The sequence below is a fragment of the Sus scrofa genome, chromosome 4, assembly GCF_054392235.1.
Source record: "Sus scrofa isolate SSC_HxYL_T2T_F1_AM1 chromosome 4, Sscrofa_HxYL_maternal_Yorkshire_Landrace_v2.0, whole genome shotgun sequence".
NCBI classification, from domain to species: domain Eukaryota; kingdom Metazoa; phylum Chordata; class Mammalia; order Artiodactyla; family Suidae; genus Sus; species Sus scrofa.
Window position 1 is genome coordinate 106577867 of NC_139386.1, and position 15310 is coordinate 106593176.

The window sequence follows — 15310 nt, forward strand, 5'->3', positions numbered from 1 at the left end:
CAGTCTAGGGAGTCTAATCGAAGCTACAGCTGCTGGCCTACACCACAACCACAGCAACACCAGATCTGAGCCACATCTGCGACCTCCACCACAGCTCACTGCAATGCCAGATCCTTAACCCACTGAGGGAGGCCAGGGATCGAACCCTCAACTTCATGGTACTTAGATTCATTTTCGCTGTGCCACAATGGGAATTCCTCACTCCTCCTGTTTAACAAAAAAAAAAAAAAAAAAAAAAAAAGATGTTTTCCATGCCTGGCAGGAAATGTTGCCTCACCTAGAGGATCATCTGTCCCCCTGGAGTTAGGGCACTGCTTTTCCCAGGATCCTCTTATAAAAGGGCAATGGTTTAGGGAGGTGGGGACAGAGCAGAGGGGAGTGGGACACATCCAGTTATTTCCTCGTAGAAGCTTTCCTCAGCCGCCCCGGTGAGCAAGGGGCACTTTGGAGGAGGGGGGATGGCGTCTGTTGGTGGGGAGAAGGGCTGGCATTGGGAGGGGGGCTCTGGGGTGACAGGACTCTGGGCACAAGGGAACGAGATGCCGGCCCCACTCACTTCACCGCCCGCCTCAGGATGTTCTCCTCACAGCAGGCACCAGAAAATCCTAGATAAACCCCAGCCGAGCACTAATCCTGCATCAGCTGACCCCGGTCCCAGGCCCTCTCTCTCCTGGTGGTGCTCGCCGAATCCTGCTCTATTACAGCAGCTGTAGCCACTGCTCAGCAGCCCACCCACTGCCTGCTCCCCCTCGGGGGGCCCTCAGGAGCTGGCCCCCCTGGCAGGGCGACATAGGCCTTTCCTAAGATCTCAGGAGCAGCGTCTGTAGTTGTGGGAGAAAAACCCACATTCGCCTGAGCTCTGAGGTAGGAGGACCCAGGCTTCACCTTCTATCGCGGCAGTGCTTGGTGGGGAGTTGGTGCTGAAACTGCTGTCTCCCTTGGCCTGAGCAGCCAGGACCTTCTGTGTCACCCGGTGCTGGAGCCAGGCCTGCTTCCACTCGGGAGTCATTTGGACACAATGTGTGTGGTGGGGGCGGGGGAGGTGACATTAAAAGTATTTAACAAAGAGGAGTTCCCATCATGGCTCCATGGGTTAAGAACCCGACTAGTATCCATGATGACATGGGTTCTATCCCTGGCCTCGCTCAGTGGGTTAGGGATCCTGCATGGCTCTAGCTGTGGTGTAGGTCGCAGATGCGGCTGCAGCTCCAATGTGACCCCTAGCCTGGAACTTCCGTGTGTCATAGGTGTGGCCCGAAAGACAAAAGAGAGAAAAAAAGAAAGCAAAGGAAGGAAGGAAGGAAAGAAACAGGAAGAAAGAAAGGGAAAGAATTATAAAATGTTTAACAATGAGGATATCAGGGTGCTGGCCAGTTGAATGGGTGCCACCCATACCCTGTGCCCAGCTGGCTCTTAGCCCTGGGTTAGCTGCAGGGCACCCGGGTGGAACTGGTCATTGTCAGCACCTCACAGACAGAGGCTCCCAGCCCCTTCCTCTCCCCCTCTTCAGCAACTTGGATTCTAAGCCCCAGACCTTCCTCCGGTAGTTCTGGGACCCACTTCGTTAAAACTAAGTCCTCCTGGCCCTGAACAAAGCCTTCTCCCCCGGTGTAAGGTCAGCACATGAGGGAATGCTCTTCCAGTTCCTGGGCACCATCATCCTAAGGTCGACCACTATCGTGCAGGTGAAGAACTTCCTCATGTGAGCAAAAACTCAGCCAGAACAACCCAGAGCAGGAAAGAGGAAGGGATGGATGAGGGCACTGAGCCCCGGTTCGCTCATCCTCGAGCAAGAACCCCAACGCGTTACACTAAAACAGGTGTGGAGAGCGGTCCAGCCCACTGACCACAAGGCAACTTCTGGTCTCCAGGGCCATGTAAACACACACACACACACACACACACACACACACACACGCGCGCGCGCGCGCGCGCGCACGCACACACACACGAGACACAGAGACACACACATACAGAAAGACACAGACACACATACACACCCACACACATACACCCAGAGACACAGCACGGAAGAGACACACACACCCCTTTCCAAATCTCAGAGTTCCAGCAATCATCATTCGGAGGCCAGTTCCCTCCTGTCCCAGGGTTTCTTCCTCCTGCATCCCTGAGCTTTCAGTGAAACATCTGCTTCCCAGCCAGGATGCACAGGAAGGAAATGCCACTGTGAAGTGAGGCGGTGCAGAGACGCCCCAAACCACAGAGAAACACAGAGGAGTGAACTGCACCAGCTGGATCGTAGACCTCACCTTGGCTTTTTAAGTTTAGCAGAGTTTATGAGACCAGACCTGGGACGGGGTGATGCAGGGACTGTGTCCCATGCCTCGCAAGCCACCCCTGCCTGGGGGTATTGGGCTGCTCATGTAACCTGGGTTTCTAGAGCTCTTCTGAACACCCCAGAGCACAGAATATGGTGTGTCTAGGGCTTCTGCGGAAAGAACCTGGGAGGTGGAAGACGAAGATTTTTAACGACATGCAATTTCATCCATCTCTGCCTGTTTTCCTAGTGGGCTCCAGAGGTCCCACCCCAGGTACCACGTGACGCACGATCCCTTCCCAATAGGAGGGCACGGGCTGACCACCGTCAGGACATCCCATGTCCAGATCTGGCAGAACACTGCCACACAAGCCAAGCGAGGGCCCTTTGGTGCCTGGGATTCTGTAAGAGAGCCTGGGTGGGACCTGCTCATCTGCTCTTTAAGCATCGGGATGAAAAAACCACGTTCACCGAGTGCCTCAGGCACTTCCCATAAACCACTCCGCAATCCATCCAGTCCCCAGGAGCATCATTATCCCTCTTACTGATGAGGGAACGAAGGCTTAGGGGAATTAAACATCTTGCTCAAGGTCAGAGCAGCACAGACACCTTGCTGTTCGTGTCTAGACCGCTGTGGCAAGGCCCAAACGCACGTGTTCTGAACACAGCGAGCGGATACGGGGGACGGGGGTGGGGGGGAGTTTCTCTTGCTGGGCTCCAGGCTGGGCAGCAGGGAGGAGATGGCCATGACGTGCCAGGTCTCCCCATCCGACACCACTGAGGTCTGGTAGGACAGCAGCTGCACCCTTGCTTCTGCCAGGAGGCCTGGAAGCAGAAGGAACCCCTGCTTGGCACAGGGCACCGGGGAAGGAGAGGCAAGAGGCTGGGAGTGGGCTCACGAGTCGGATCCCCGAGATCAACATTGCAACAAGGGGGACGGACGGTCTCAGAGCTGCAGAGCTGAGACAGAGGGAACAAAGGGATCTGCCCAGTTTCCCTCAATATTCCAGGGGGCTTCGGAACACCACGACCACTGGGCAGGGCACGGAGGGGAAGATCAGCCACAAAGAGCTAGAGAGCCATCGCCAGGCTTGCTGGCTGCCAGTTTTATCCAGACCATCAGCAAGGGAGAAAAGCAGGGCAAGGTCCTCTGGGCAGCAGGCAGGGGCAGTGAAAGCAGGGCCTTTGAAGTCTGTGGATGCTTTCTGCCAAACTTGGAAGAGAGTGCAAGCCCGCACCAGGACGGGGGCAGGTCCAAGATGCCCACACTGCTGGAGGGGGTGCCCTCTTAGGCCAGCGGGCCTGCGGTCAGAAGGGACCCTGCACTCCATGGCTCTGAGCGCCACAGGCAGCTCTAACTGCGCCCTGGGATCTGGGGAATGTGGCCAACAGGGACCTGCTGTATCGCACAGTTAACTCTACCCAGTATCCTGTGATAATCTATAGATAAATCTATATGGGAAAGACTCTGAAAGAGAATGGATGTGTGTGCACGTGGAACTGAATCACGTCACACAGCAGAAATGATCACAATATTGTAAGTCAACTACACTTCAATACAACTTTAAAAAAACGAAAAATAAAAAGTAAAAACAAACGGTGCCCTTAATGTGATGAGTGCCTGACTAATAACAGCGGCCCTGGGGTCCTACCCCTGCCACCCTGCTCTGCGACCTTACAGAAGGCACTTAACCTCTGAACTCCGTAGCCACTCTCCAGATGTGCTGGAAGCCGGCATGACAGACCCTCTGTATGCTGCAGATCCAGAGATGCCCTCACACGTGGAGAGGGGCTGAAGGAGGCAAAAATCCAGGACAGAGCCTCCCCCATGCCCTCCTCTGACGCAGGGGCAGCACCAGCCGGCCCTACAGACCCCTCCTCACCAATCATGGTCGGCAGCATGGTAGGGTTGGAGGGCTGAGCCCGGAACAGGAGCAGGGGCAGGCCTCGGCGCAGAGGCACTTCTGGTCTGAAGACAGCTCCGTTGAGTGCGTGCAGCATGGGTGCAGTGCCCTGGACCAAGCCCACGGCCTGATAGGGGGCACCTGCCAGGGCCACGGTCAGGAGGCATTCTGCACCGCCCTGCTCCTCCGGAGCAGCAGGGTTGTGGGAGGTGGTTACCTGCAGAGAGAAGGCAGGGAAGCAGTTATGCCCACCCCCTCTTTGGCCTAATCACTAACTTGTGGGGGTCCAGCCTGGCCAAGGCACTCGGCAATTCGGGGCCGGGGCAGAGGGAGAATGGGTAAGCCTTGTGCCCCCAACCAGGAGCTTCCTCTCTAAAGGGAGAGCAAAGAGAGATCTACCAGGGACAGGTGATGGCCTGGAGGGGAGAGTGGGAAGTGGGGAGAAGGAGGGAGGAAGAGGGGGAGGCAGGGCTGTGAGAAAGGCCGGGATCTGCTGGCCTGTCCCCGAGGCCGATCCAGCCTGGTCCCTCCGGCCCCGACTTACTGCTGCTTCCTGCGCAGAACCAGGGGCCTGACGGGGATGCAGGGGAGCGGGGGTGGGGGGAGAAAGCCCTACTGCCCAGAACCACAGACTTTGATCTAAAAAGGGAACCAGAAGGGAGGACGTCAAAGGGAAGCCCCGAAGGGCAGCAGAGGCTCAGAGGATGCGCTGCGAGCTCCCAGGGTTCGCAGGTGCCCTGGCACAGGTGGGGGGTCAGAGGTGAGCACGCTGAGCTACCTGCCAGCTCCCACCCTGGCTCCCCAGCTGTGAAATGGAGGTCCTGCTTCCCCTCCCATTCACTTGCCACTTTGCAGGTGAACCAGGCGCTACCGCTCAGGCCGACACTGTCACCCGCTCAAGGAGCAGAACTGAAAGGTGCTCTCAAAAGGCCAGGGAGACGGGGGGGTGCGGGGGGGCGCACATGGAGGCCAGCCTCTTTCTCCAGCAGCTTGGCGTTCACCAAGTTCACGTCCGCCCGATGGGAAGCTTCCTTCAGGAGGCCAACAATGACAGCGGGGCTCAGGCAGGTCCCAGAATTCTTCAGGGACGTTCCTGGGACCGAGAGATGCCACTGTAAGGGTGCTGTGTGTTGAACAACACAGGGGCAGGCAGGGGACCACAGGGGCCACACTCCGGGTCACGGCTCTGCACTGTCCTGCCCCCCCACCCTGCCCAGCAGCCTGCTGGGAGGTTCTGCTTTCTGTTCGGGGGCAGAGAGCCAGCCAGCGGGACGCGCTGGGGTCCAGGCCAGGTCACCAGGGACCCTCTTCACTGGTCTAAGAAACTCCTCTCCACAGCTCAGCCCAACTCCACTGCCCCTGGCCCGCCCGTCATTCCCCAGGGGGCACTTGAAGAACGTCCTACACTCACCCCTACCTGGCACTCAGGACCTTGGCAGCCTCAGGAAATGGAGGCACAAAGGGGCGACTAAAGCACCCGTGCCCACTTCCCCACCTCGTCCCTTGGGGCCTGGACACCCAGCCAGCGGGGACCCCTGGTTCTGCCCCTGCCCAGTACTGGCAAAGCTCAAGGTCTACCTGCCTCAAACCCAACCTCTCCCCAAGTGACTAGATGCCCAACAGCCAATGGAGGACATGCCTCTGGAGACCCACTGCAAAGGCGGCCAGAGCCTGTGGCCCCACAGACAGGAGACACAGCCTCATGCCCGCTCCCCCGCCGGGCCAGTGCCCCCTCGTATGTCTGCTTGCCTGAAAGCCCACCCTAGAATGTCACAGAGCACAAAACGTCCCCACCACCTGCCTCTCCTAACACACCTGCCCCGGCTTTCAACTCACAAGTGGAGAAGGGCCTGGGCCTCACGGAAGGGAGGGTGCACAGCAGGTGAGCAACCAGGTCACCAGCAGAATAAAATGTCCTGTTGCTTCACCCAAACTCCCTTCACAAATGCCCCTGCCTCTCATGTGAAACTCCGAATCTTGGGGAGGTCCCTCTTGCACCCCAAACCTGCTCATCTTAAAAATGCTGCATAAACAGCTGCATGAAAATCAGGTATATTTCCCGATGGCTTTCTGTGCCCCTCCCCTCCTGCCCCGCTCAGAAGCAAGCGAGTCACACTCGGACCGAACATGAGACGTGGCGTCCCCTGAACACGGTCACCTCCGAGTCCCTCGCTGGTCTGTGGCCTGCAGCAGACACACCCCTGTGGGGTGCAGGGCCCACGACCCTCCCCCTCCCTCTGCAGAGTCCCCGGCTCACCCTGTGTTACCACCTGGATGGTCCCTTTGGGGGACCCAGCCCAGGCTTGCATCAGTGCCCCCAGAGCTTCAGCCAGACCAATCCAAGGCTTGGTGTGTGGAGAGAAGGCACTGGTAAGAGCCTGGGCGTTTACCTGCAGAGAGAGGGGGAGCAGGGCTGAGGCCAGGAAGGGGTCCAACAGGGCACACCTGCCAGACTCAGCCCCCCCAGAGAGGTCTCACTGGGGACACTTAGCGCCATGTGGAGAGCAGAAGGCACGGGGCCCCCTTGCGTTGGGTACCTGGGGGGTGACAACCTCCATCAAGCCACCAAGACGACACCTTGTTCCTAGAGCTGAGGAGAGCTACAGGGTCAGAAAAGGGCACAGGCTAAGACCCACTTTGCATTGCCAGCGGGGGTGCAGGGGGGCGCTCCCTCTTCTCTGAGCCTCTGTCCCACTCCAGGGACTTGTTTTTCTGTGCAGAGGGAGGAAGATTTTATGTCAGAGACGTAAAACATATGGGGAGTCACAGATCCCTTGGATGGCGGGGTGGGTCCCTCTGAGACGGCACTGCTCACTTGCCTTCATTTGTATTTTCTATCTTGATTTTTTAATTCATTTTTGTTCTTTTTTGGCTTCACCGGCAGCATGTGGAGTTCCCAGGCCAGGGATCAGATGTGAGCCGTTGGTGCAACCTAGGCCGTGGCTCTAGCCACGCTCCTTTGACCCACTATGCCAGGCCAGGGACCGAACCTGTGTTCTGGTGCTGCAGAAACGCCAGTGATCCCATTGTGCCACCACGGGAGCTCCTCTCTCTTGACTTTTTTTAAATGTGTTTTTAGATGTTCCCTGGGCTCAGTGGGCTAGGGAATTCAGCATTGTCCCTGTCGTAGGGATGATGGGCCAATCCCTGGCCCTGGAACTTCCACATGCCATGGGGGCGGGGAGAGGAGGGGCAGCCAAAAAAAATAGATGTTTTTACCTTGTCACAAAACGTTCTATCCAAATATCACAATTTAAAAGCCTGGGTTCCTACACTTCTGATATGCTATCAGTCTTCAAATGGTGATTCCGGTGAACTTCTCTACCCCAGGCGTGCTGGGCAGGTGGACGGAGGCAGAAGCCACACCATCCTCTAATGTGATAAATCCAAGGTCTGGCTGGCTAGACCCCCACGAGGGGCTTGAAAACAAAGCCAGCTCATCCTGGATCAAAACGTCTCTTCCATCTCGTGGCTCGAGATGTTGTGGCTCTGAATGAAGCGGCCACTCTGACGGAGGTGACTTACAAAGAGACCCATCTAAGAAGGAATTAATCAGAAACCTGGGGTTGGCCGCAAATCAATCAGGCACTTATTAGATGTAATGCAAAGGCCACTTCTACTCCTGTTTTCGTAAAGACACAACGGGCAGAAAATTAGAGAAGAGAGAGTCGTGACACTCATGGAAACGACCGAGGAGGCAGGACTCCCCAGGGCACCTTTGGGTGTGAGGGGTGGCCTGGTGGGAGAGCTCCCTGTGGCCAAGCTCCCCTCTGGCCTCTCCGAGGACCAGAGGAAGGAAGGAGCCCAGGGCTGCAGCGCCAGGCGACAGCTGGGGGCGAGCGCCTACAGCAGCCAGAGGAAAAGCACTGGACTGAGAAGCCACCAAGGCGGCACTACGCCTGGTTCTGCCCCCGTGCGGGCCAGGCCATGCGCATCACAGGCTGGCCAAGTAACAGGCGCGTTCCGTGGCCTCCAGAGGATGAGCAAGAGGCTCCGGGAAGAGCCAGTGCCTTTGGGCATCAACCTGACCCTAAGGCTCGTCTGTGCCTGTGGTTAGAGAAGACGTGAGCTCTCTTAGAGAGGACCCAGTACAGAACAAGGGACAGAGAGGGTTCCTAGGTGACAAAGCGTCTTTCTTTCCGAATGCCTACTCTACCCCACCAGGCGCTGTGGTTGGAGCATTCAATTTGTCTAAACCTTAACTCCTTTTTTCTTTGTTTTCCTTTTAGGGCTGCACCTGTAGCATACAGAAGTTCCCAGGTCAGGGTCTGAATCTGAGCTGCAGCTGCCAGCCTACACAAAGGCGGGATCCAAGCCACATCTGCGACCTACACCACAGCTCATGGCAATGCCAGATCCTGAACCCACTGAGTGAGGCCAGGGATCAAACCTGTATCCTCAGGACACTATGTCGGGTTCTTAGCCCACTGAGCCACAAGAGGATCTCCCAAAGTTTGACTATTTGGCCACGAGATTTGACCTCTTATGTAAGAGGGGACCATTTTGTGGGTCCCCTTGATGGGGCTGGTGTTAAGGAGTCCCCTTCAGGAAAAGGCCTGGAATGCCACCGCTCCCCAATGACAACGGGAATGACTCACAAGGGCTGCAGTGCTGAGGCCTGCAAACTGCCTTGAGAGTGGACAGGAAAGGGATGAGGCCAGCCCAGACTGGGTGGCAAGGGTCACAAGGGTCACGACCTCAAGCTCACCTGGGTACCCCTCAGCCTCCCCAGGGGAGGAATGAGCCACTCAGGAGCCCATGGGGTGGAAAGGGAGCGAGAAGCTGTGCCCTCCTCTGAGGAGCCCACAGACACACACAGAGAGAGGAGGGCGCAGACACTGATGGACCACATGGCTTTGTCGACCGCCGAGCTGTCACCAGGCTCTTGAAGAGCCCGCGGCAGGGCAGCGGTGGGCCCCTTTCTCGAGAGGTAGAGGCCAGGACTGCCTGGGGAGCCAGGCTCTCCACTCAGCGCCGGCAGCGTTGAACAAAGCATCCTGTGTCTCAGTTCTGTCCTCAGAAGTGAAAATCCCTACGCTGAGTGAGAGTCGGCCAGAGGGGTCAGGGACCACCCCCTGGCCCTGCTCCCACCCTCGTTCATTATTGGTTAAATGCTACGGGCAGTGCCCCACGAGCTGCAGAGAAGCTTACCTCCTGGCTTGGGGTTTGGGTTTGTTTTGGTTTTGGTTTGGTTTTTGCCCTTCGAGAACTGAGAATTTAATTAAGGACGAAGATACAAACTCATACATGTTACTAACGAGAGAGAACGTGGCTCATTGCACAAGGGTTGGGCTGGAGCCAGAAAGGCCAAACGTGTCTCCACGGAGGGGTTGGGGAGAGCCCTGAAACCAGAGTCGTGCCTTCCTTATTCATCGCCAGGTCCACACAGGGCGATGACGGTATCTGGTACCCCCAGGAGCTTAGGGACCATCTGCAGACCGAACGAATGAAACAGGAATGAAGTCTAGGTCAAGTTCAGCGTGAAGGTGAAACACATGTCAGGAAGGGCCCGCTGTGAGCACAGTCAAGAAGCCATGATTAGGGGAAAGGAAGGGGGCCCGCTGGCGTGGAGGGGTCCTTTGGGGGGAGGGGGAGATGCAGGCTGTGGGGCAGGACGTGTCCCGGCCCAGGGGTCTAAGAGGGACGAGATGCCAGGCGCATGCTCCGGGTCACGAGGTGAGAACGCCCTACCAGGGCCCTCTCCACAGGCGTCCCCCAGCCGCCCCCACCTCAGGCATCCGGCCATCTCGCCAGCCACCCTCCTTCACTCCCAGGGCCTATGGAGAACAAAGGAGCCTTTCTCTGGAGGCAGGGCCCTGGGACAAGCCACCATCTCAGCAGCAAGGCCGCACTGTAACAGGCCGAGCTGGCTCCCCACTGCCGGCCTCTGCTGTCAAGGCCAAGCATGGGCAGCTCCTGCCGCCCCACCCGGAGCGCCGGCTCACGCGGGTCCCTCCTCTCCAGCTCCCAGCACTGCATCCGGTCACTGCTCAGCCCCACTGCCACCAGCAGCACGCCCTCCTCCGGCTGCTCCCCCGCCATCTGGGCCCAGCCCCCCATGGCACACTTACAACGCCGGCCAGGGACCTCCCCTTCACCATGTCCACGAACTGGATGGCGATTTCCTCCCCGCAGCGGCTCTGGGCCTCCCTCGTGCTGGCGCCCAGGTGGGGGCAGCTGATGACCTTCTCGTGGTCCACCAAGGCCCGGTCCCGGGGTGGTTCCTGCCCAGAAAGAGACTCCTCTGGGTGGGCTGCTATAGACATGACAGGGGGCCCACCTGGGCACCTCTTCCCCATCCTCCAGGGCCCCTTCCAGCCTTCTGCTCACTGGGCACAATGTAGGACCCGTGGAAATGTCGCTTAAGCCCCCTCTCTTCTGGTCATTCTTCCCAAGACCCTACCGGTTCCCAGTGGATTCTGGCCACGCAGGTCTCAGAGCGCCGGCCACAGAGCATAAGGGCCACGAGGAGGCCAAAGAGAGCAGGGAGAAGGGGATGCATTAGGGAGACGGCAACACCAACAAGGTCAGGTGTACCCCGGCTTCCAGACGCTGAGAAAGATGATCAGGACCACAAGCCCAATGCACAGTGTGCCCAGGGCAGGGAACAGACGCTGAGTGCTACAGGGGCTCAGAGGGTCAGGACTTGCCAAGGCCACAGAGCCCCTCCACTGAGCACAAAGCCCACGCTCTGTCCCCTGGATGTCTGTTGCCAGGGATGGGATTTTTAAGAGGGGTGAACAGGATTTGCCTGGAAATGCACTCATCATCATTCCGGCGGCGGTGAGGGCAGGATGCGGGCAGTGGGTATGAGACAGTTCCTTACACCCTTCTGTCCCTGCCCCCAATCCTCCCCCCTGATCTGCAGCTCTGTCTGCCCCCAAAGTTAGCATGAGATCAGGAACAGGTCCCTCTGAAAATCTGTCTATCTCAGAAGACAGCACGGCCGCCTCTGTCCCCAGCTCTGCCAGGGCTCCTCAAACCACAAACGTGTTATTTTTGGCGTCACAACTTCTCCCACTAGAGACAGTAGGCCCAAGCTGAGCCCTCTGCACAGCTGGGCTCCCCATCTGGGAGGGCGCCGTGCTCCGCTCTGGCCCCAGCACTAGGCCGGCCACTCACCTCTGTGAACACGTCGAGCGTGTTAGAATTTTGCGCTTCTAAACCAGCTTTTTCTTTTTCTTTCTTTTTTTTTTTTTAGGCAGAATTGCTAAAAAACAAACATTGTTTTTTTGAGATTCACCCTAGATGTCTAAACTTTCAGATCCATAATGTTTATCTAGTACCTGACACGTTTTGTGATTAATCAACACTCTATCTTTCATCAACAGTCCAGCTAAAGAGCTGCAGACTGGGAGCTGAAGGACCCAAAAATCTCAAAGCAAGAATAAAAATGTCTGGAGTTCCTGTTGTGGCTCAGCAGGTTAAGACCCTGACAGCTCTGTGAGGATGAAGTTTCCATCCCTGGCCTTGCTCAGTGGGTAAGGATCCAGCGTTGCCACACACTCCAGCATAGGTCACAGATGTGGCTCAGATCCGGTGTTGCTGTGGCGTAGGCCTCGGCGACAGTCCCCATTCAACCCCTGGCCTGGGAGCTACCACATGTGGCAGGTGAGGCTGTAAACAGAAGAGAAAAAAAAAGAATAAAAATGTCTGTCTTCATTTGGAAAGTGTCAAAAATATGAGCTCATCTAAGTGTTTCAGGGTTTCTTCTTTAGCATCCAGATGCTGTACTCTAGTTCCTTCAACTCTTTAAACAACTAACAGAAAAACCCATCACTGTATTGTGTTGAGTACAATTACTTAACTAAGTCAACTACTTTCTGTTCAATATGAAAAACTACCTCCCGACGGAATCATGCTATTATTTCTCCCAATTTATACTTTACATCATGTATTCCTGGTACTTCCTCAACCTACATGTTTCCCTTATTTCAAAGAAACAGCTTAATATTAGATTTAACCGCATGACATTGCCATTTTCCAAGTCAAAGTGGTTGAACCTTGGCTCGGAGGATTATGCACATATCCGGACAACCTAGATTCAAAGCCCATCTCAGCCACTGGCAAGGTCTCAAGCCATGCATGGTGATATAGATTTTCTAAACCTCAGTTTCCTCTTCTGCAAAATGGATGTAATAATAGCACCGATGTCAGTTGTGAGAATCGAGATAACAGCAAAAATTGCTTAGCATCGTGCCTGGCACTCAGTAATTGCTTAGTCCATGCTGAGTTTATGACTTAAAAGAGAGAAAGAAGTGGAGCTCATCCATCCACTTGTATTCCCAATGCTTAGCACAGTGCTTAACCTGTTACTTTATCAAGGTAAAAATAACTAAAATACCTAACCCAACAAAAACAACTGAAGTTTTACTGGGTTGACAGGTTTGGGGCTCTGATTGTTATCAGAATGATCTATTATGTAATTTCTTTTTTTTTTCTGTCTAAGAGCCTACTGTTCCTGTTCCGTTCCATCTATTTTCTTAGTGAAATCAGGAGTGTGTGGGAACTAGCTGGGTCGCTCCCAATTTTAGGGTTCAGAGTGAGGAGGAGCAGCTCTGAGGATAGGCCAGTGATTTAGAGGAAACCCGTGGGATTGCCAGGTTCTGTAAGCCAAACGAAAAAAGGTGTTTCAAAAAAGAGAGAGTGAGAAGACTCGCCATGTGCTCCTGAGAGGTCTAATAAGCTGAAGGTTCAGGAGCCACCATTGAATCTGGCCAAAAGGAAGAAGTCACTGATGACTTTGATGAAAGGAATTTCAATGGAACAATGGAGACAAGAGCCTAAATGAGTTGGTTAAAGACAATGAGCAGTAAGGATGTGAAACCCTGAGAAGAGACAATATTTTCATGGCTTTCGCCATGAGAGGAGCATAGCTTTGATGGCACACTCGGTAAGGTTTAGCATCTAGAGGGTGTTTTTAAAGATGGGATTGGACTGATAAGAGCTACCTAGGAGAAAGGGGAAATAATCAGGAAGAAGAGAGGGGACCACTGCAGGACTTTAGTAGTCCTGTGGAATAGAGCAATACAGTCAGGGCACAGGTGGTGACACATCCAGAGCAGGAGCTGTTCCTCTAGACAGGAACTGCAGGAAGGCAGAGTATGGAGCAGAAAGGCAGGCAATTTGCTGAATTTGCTCATGAGAGATAGAGCATTCTCTTCTGATTGTTTCTATTATCTCAGAGAAATAGGAGTCAAAGTAATCTGATGAGAAGGAGCAGAGGAGGTGGGCCGAAAGCAAAAGAGGAGGCGGGACTAGTCTTTCGGGACTGGGAGAGCGAAGGCACTAGGAAAATATAGAATCCGCAGGCTGAGCTGAGGCTCCATTTGCGATATGTGTTTGTAAATGTAAAGCTAACCCGTCAGTGCCATGTTGTGTTTCTCTTCAGCCTTGGCATAGAGGCATAGAGTAGACCAAGAGTGAGTTTACTCAAAGCTGAAGGTTGACGGAGCCAGTCTGACAGAAAGAGTAAATTGCAAGGTGTGTGCCAGGTGTTATCTGCTGTAATGCACCACGGGTAATCTGAGCCGAGGAAAGAGAGAAAAAAGTCATGACGACGCCAAAAGGTGAAAAAGTGGAGGCATCAATGGTGGTCCCAGGGGAAGAAAACAGTGAGGGCACTTTAAAAGTGAGCTGGGGAGATGACGTTATTAGAGTTGGGCTGCAAGAAAGGAAAACTTTAGAGGTGGTATAGATGCTGGACTGACAATGTCAAGAGGGTGAATGTGAGTGGGAGGCTGAGGTCAAGTGCAGGACGAGATCGTGGAAGTGGGAACTTAAGTGGGAGGCCAGGATGGATGATTTCTCCAAGTGAAGACTGGCATCTGCCTTAATGCCCAGAGGATTAAGGGTAGAAAGGAAGGCACCGATCCATGTGCTGTAATCTTCATTAATGAGGGAAGTGGAGCAAGACCGACAGATGAGTGGAGGAAGGAAGGGCACCAGATGGTCCCAACTGATGGCGGGTGCTTGAAGAGAAGGAGGCTGTTGAGAGGAAGGAGAGGAAAATTGCTCTGGAGGTTTCTAGTGAAGACCAAAGAGGACATCTGTCTTATTCCCGGGACAGCGTACGTCGGGTACCAGTGGCCAGGGAGTGCATTTTGTGGAAAGCAAAGAGCACAACCACCATGTGACAGCTACAGTCTGAGATCGAGAAAGAAGTCCAGGGCATCTTCAGAACAAAGATAGGAAACAAAGAATTTTCGACTGATGGCCGGACTTTGCAAACAGCTCAGTGGAAGGGCATGAGGGGACAGAGCAAAGCGGCTTAGAGCAGTAATGCACCAAGATATGTGGAGGCAAGGATCTAAAGATAATGGAAGACCTAGGAGACTTGGACTTGTGGGGGCACCTGGAAGTCCTCTGTCTTCCGGAAAACGAAGTTGTCTCTGTCTCCCCTAAAGCGGGAACCACTCTGGCTCTTCTCCGTGCCCTCCGCAGAGTCGGGAGGGACAGGGGAGTTAACTGAGTGAACTAACGAGTGAATGCATGACTTTTGGAAAAGACAGAGCAAGATCAGTGCCATGAGAGAGGGATGGAGAGAGAGATTCATTGGAAGCTCAGAGGGCAGGAAACTTTTTAATGGACAGAGCAGAATTGGAGCCAAAAATATTGTCGAGTCCCCAGCCTGTCACTTACTAGCCATAGGTCTTTGGGAAATCTAGATTACCCATCTGCATATCACTAGCCTCATCAGCAGAATAGACATTTCATCTCTAGGAGATCTTGAGCTTCAAATGACAATCACCTCTTTAAGGATCCCGTGCTTTCACGGAGGCACTTAATTTCATTCCACTTGGAAATTGTGTAAAGTCATACACATACAGTAAAAATAGAAGAAATATAACAAGTTCCATATCCCGCGAATACCCAGCCCTTTTGCTATGAGCCAGCATGCAACTACTTACAAAGCTACTACGAAAAGACTTGTTCCTTTGGGTTGTGAAAGATTTTTTTTTTTTCTTGTTGTGTGGAATACATTAAAATCCCAGCAGCTAACTCGACAGCTTTCTGGACCCCCAAGGGAGAGTAACTCAGACAAGAGTCCAAGACAGACCAGGTGGGGTTACTCGGGATGTGTTAGAAGGAACACCACAGCCTCTTGAGGCAGCTGAGCATACACAGG

The 15310-nt window shown here is 54.5% G+C and overlaps 1 protein-coding gene across 1 annotated transcript; it reads right to left on the minus strand.

The window, feature by feature from the left end:
• Window positions 1–2707: 2707 nt before the first annotated feature.
• On the minus strand, window positions 2708–10496 carry LOC100156167 (D-3-phosphoglycerate dehydrogenase-like). Its single transcript, XM_001926763.5, has 6 exons — window positions 10254–10496; window positions 6440–6572; window positions 5145–5275; window positions 4162–4399; window positions 2932–3103; window positions 2708–2822 (listed from the first exon to the last, which is right to left on the minus strand). Exons 1-6 carry the CDS (start codon window positions 10479–10481, stop codon window positions 2708–2710), a joined length of 1017 nt encoding a protein of 338 aa, XP_001926798.5. The 5' UTR covers window positions 10482–10496.
• Window positions 10497–15310: the final 4814 nt, after the last annotated feature.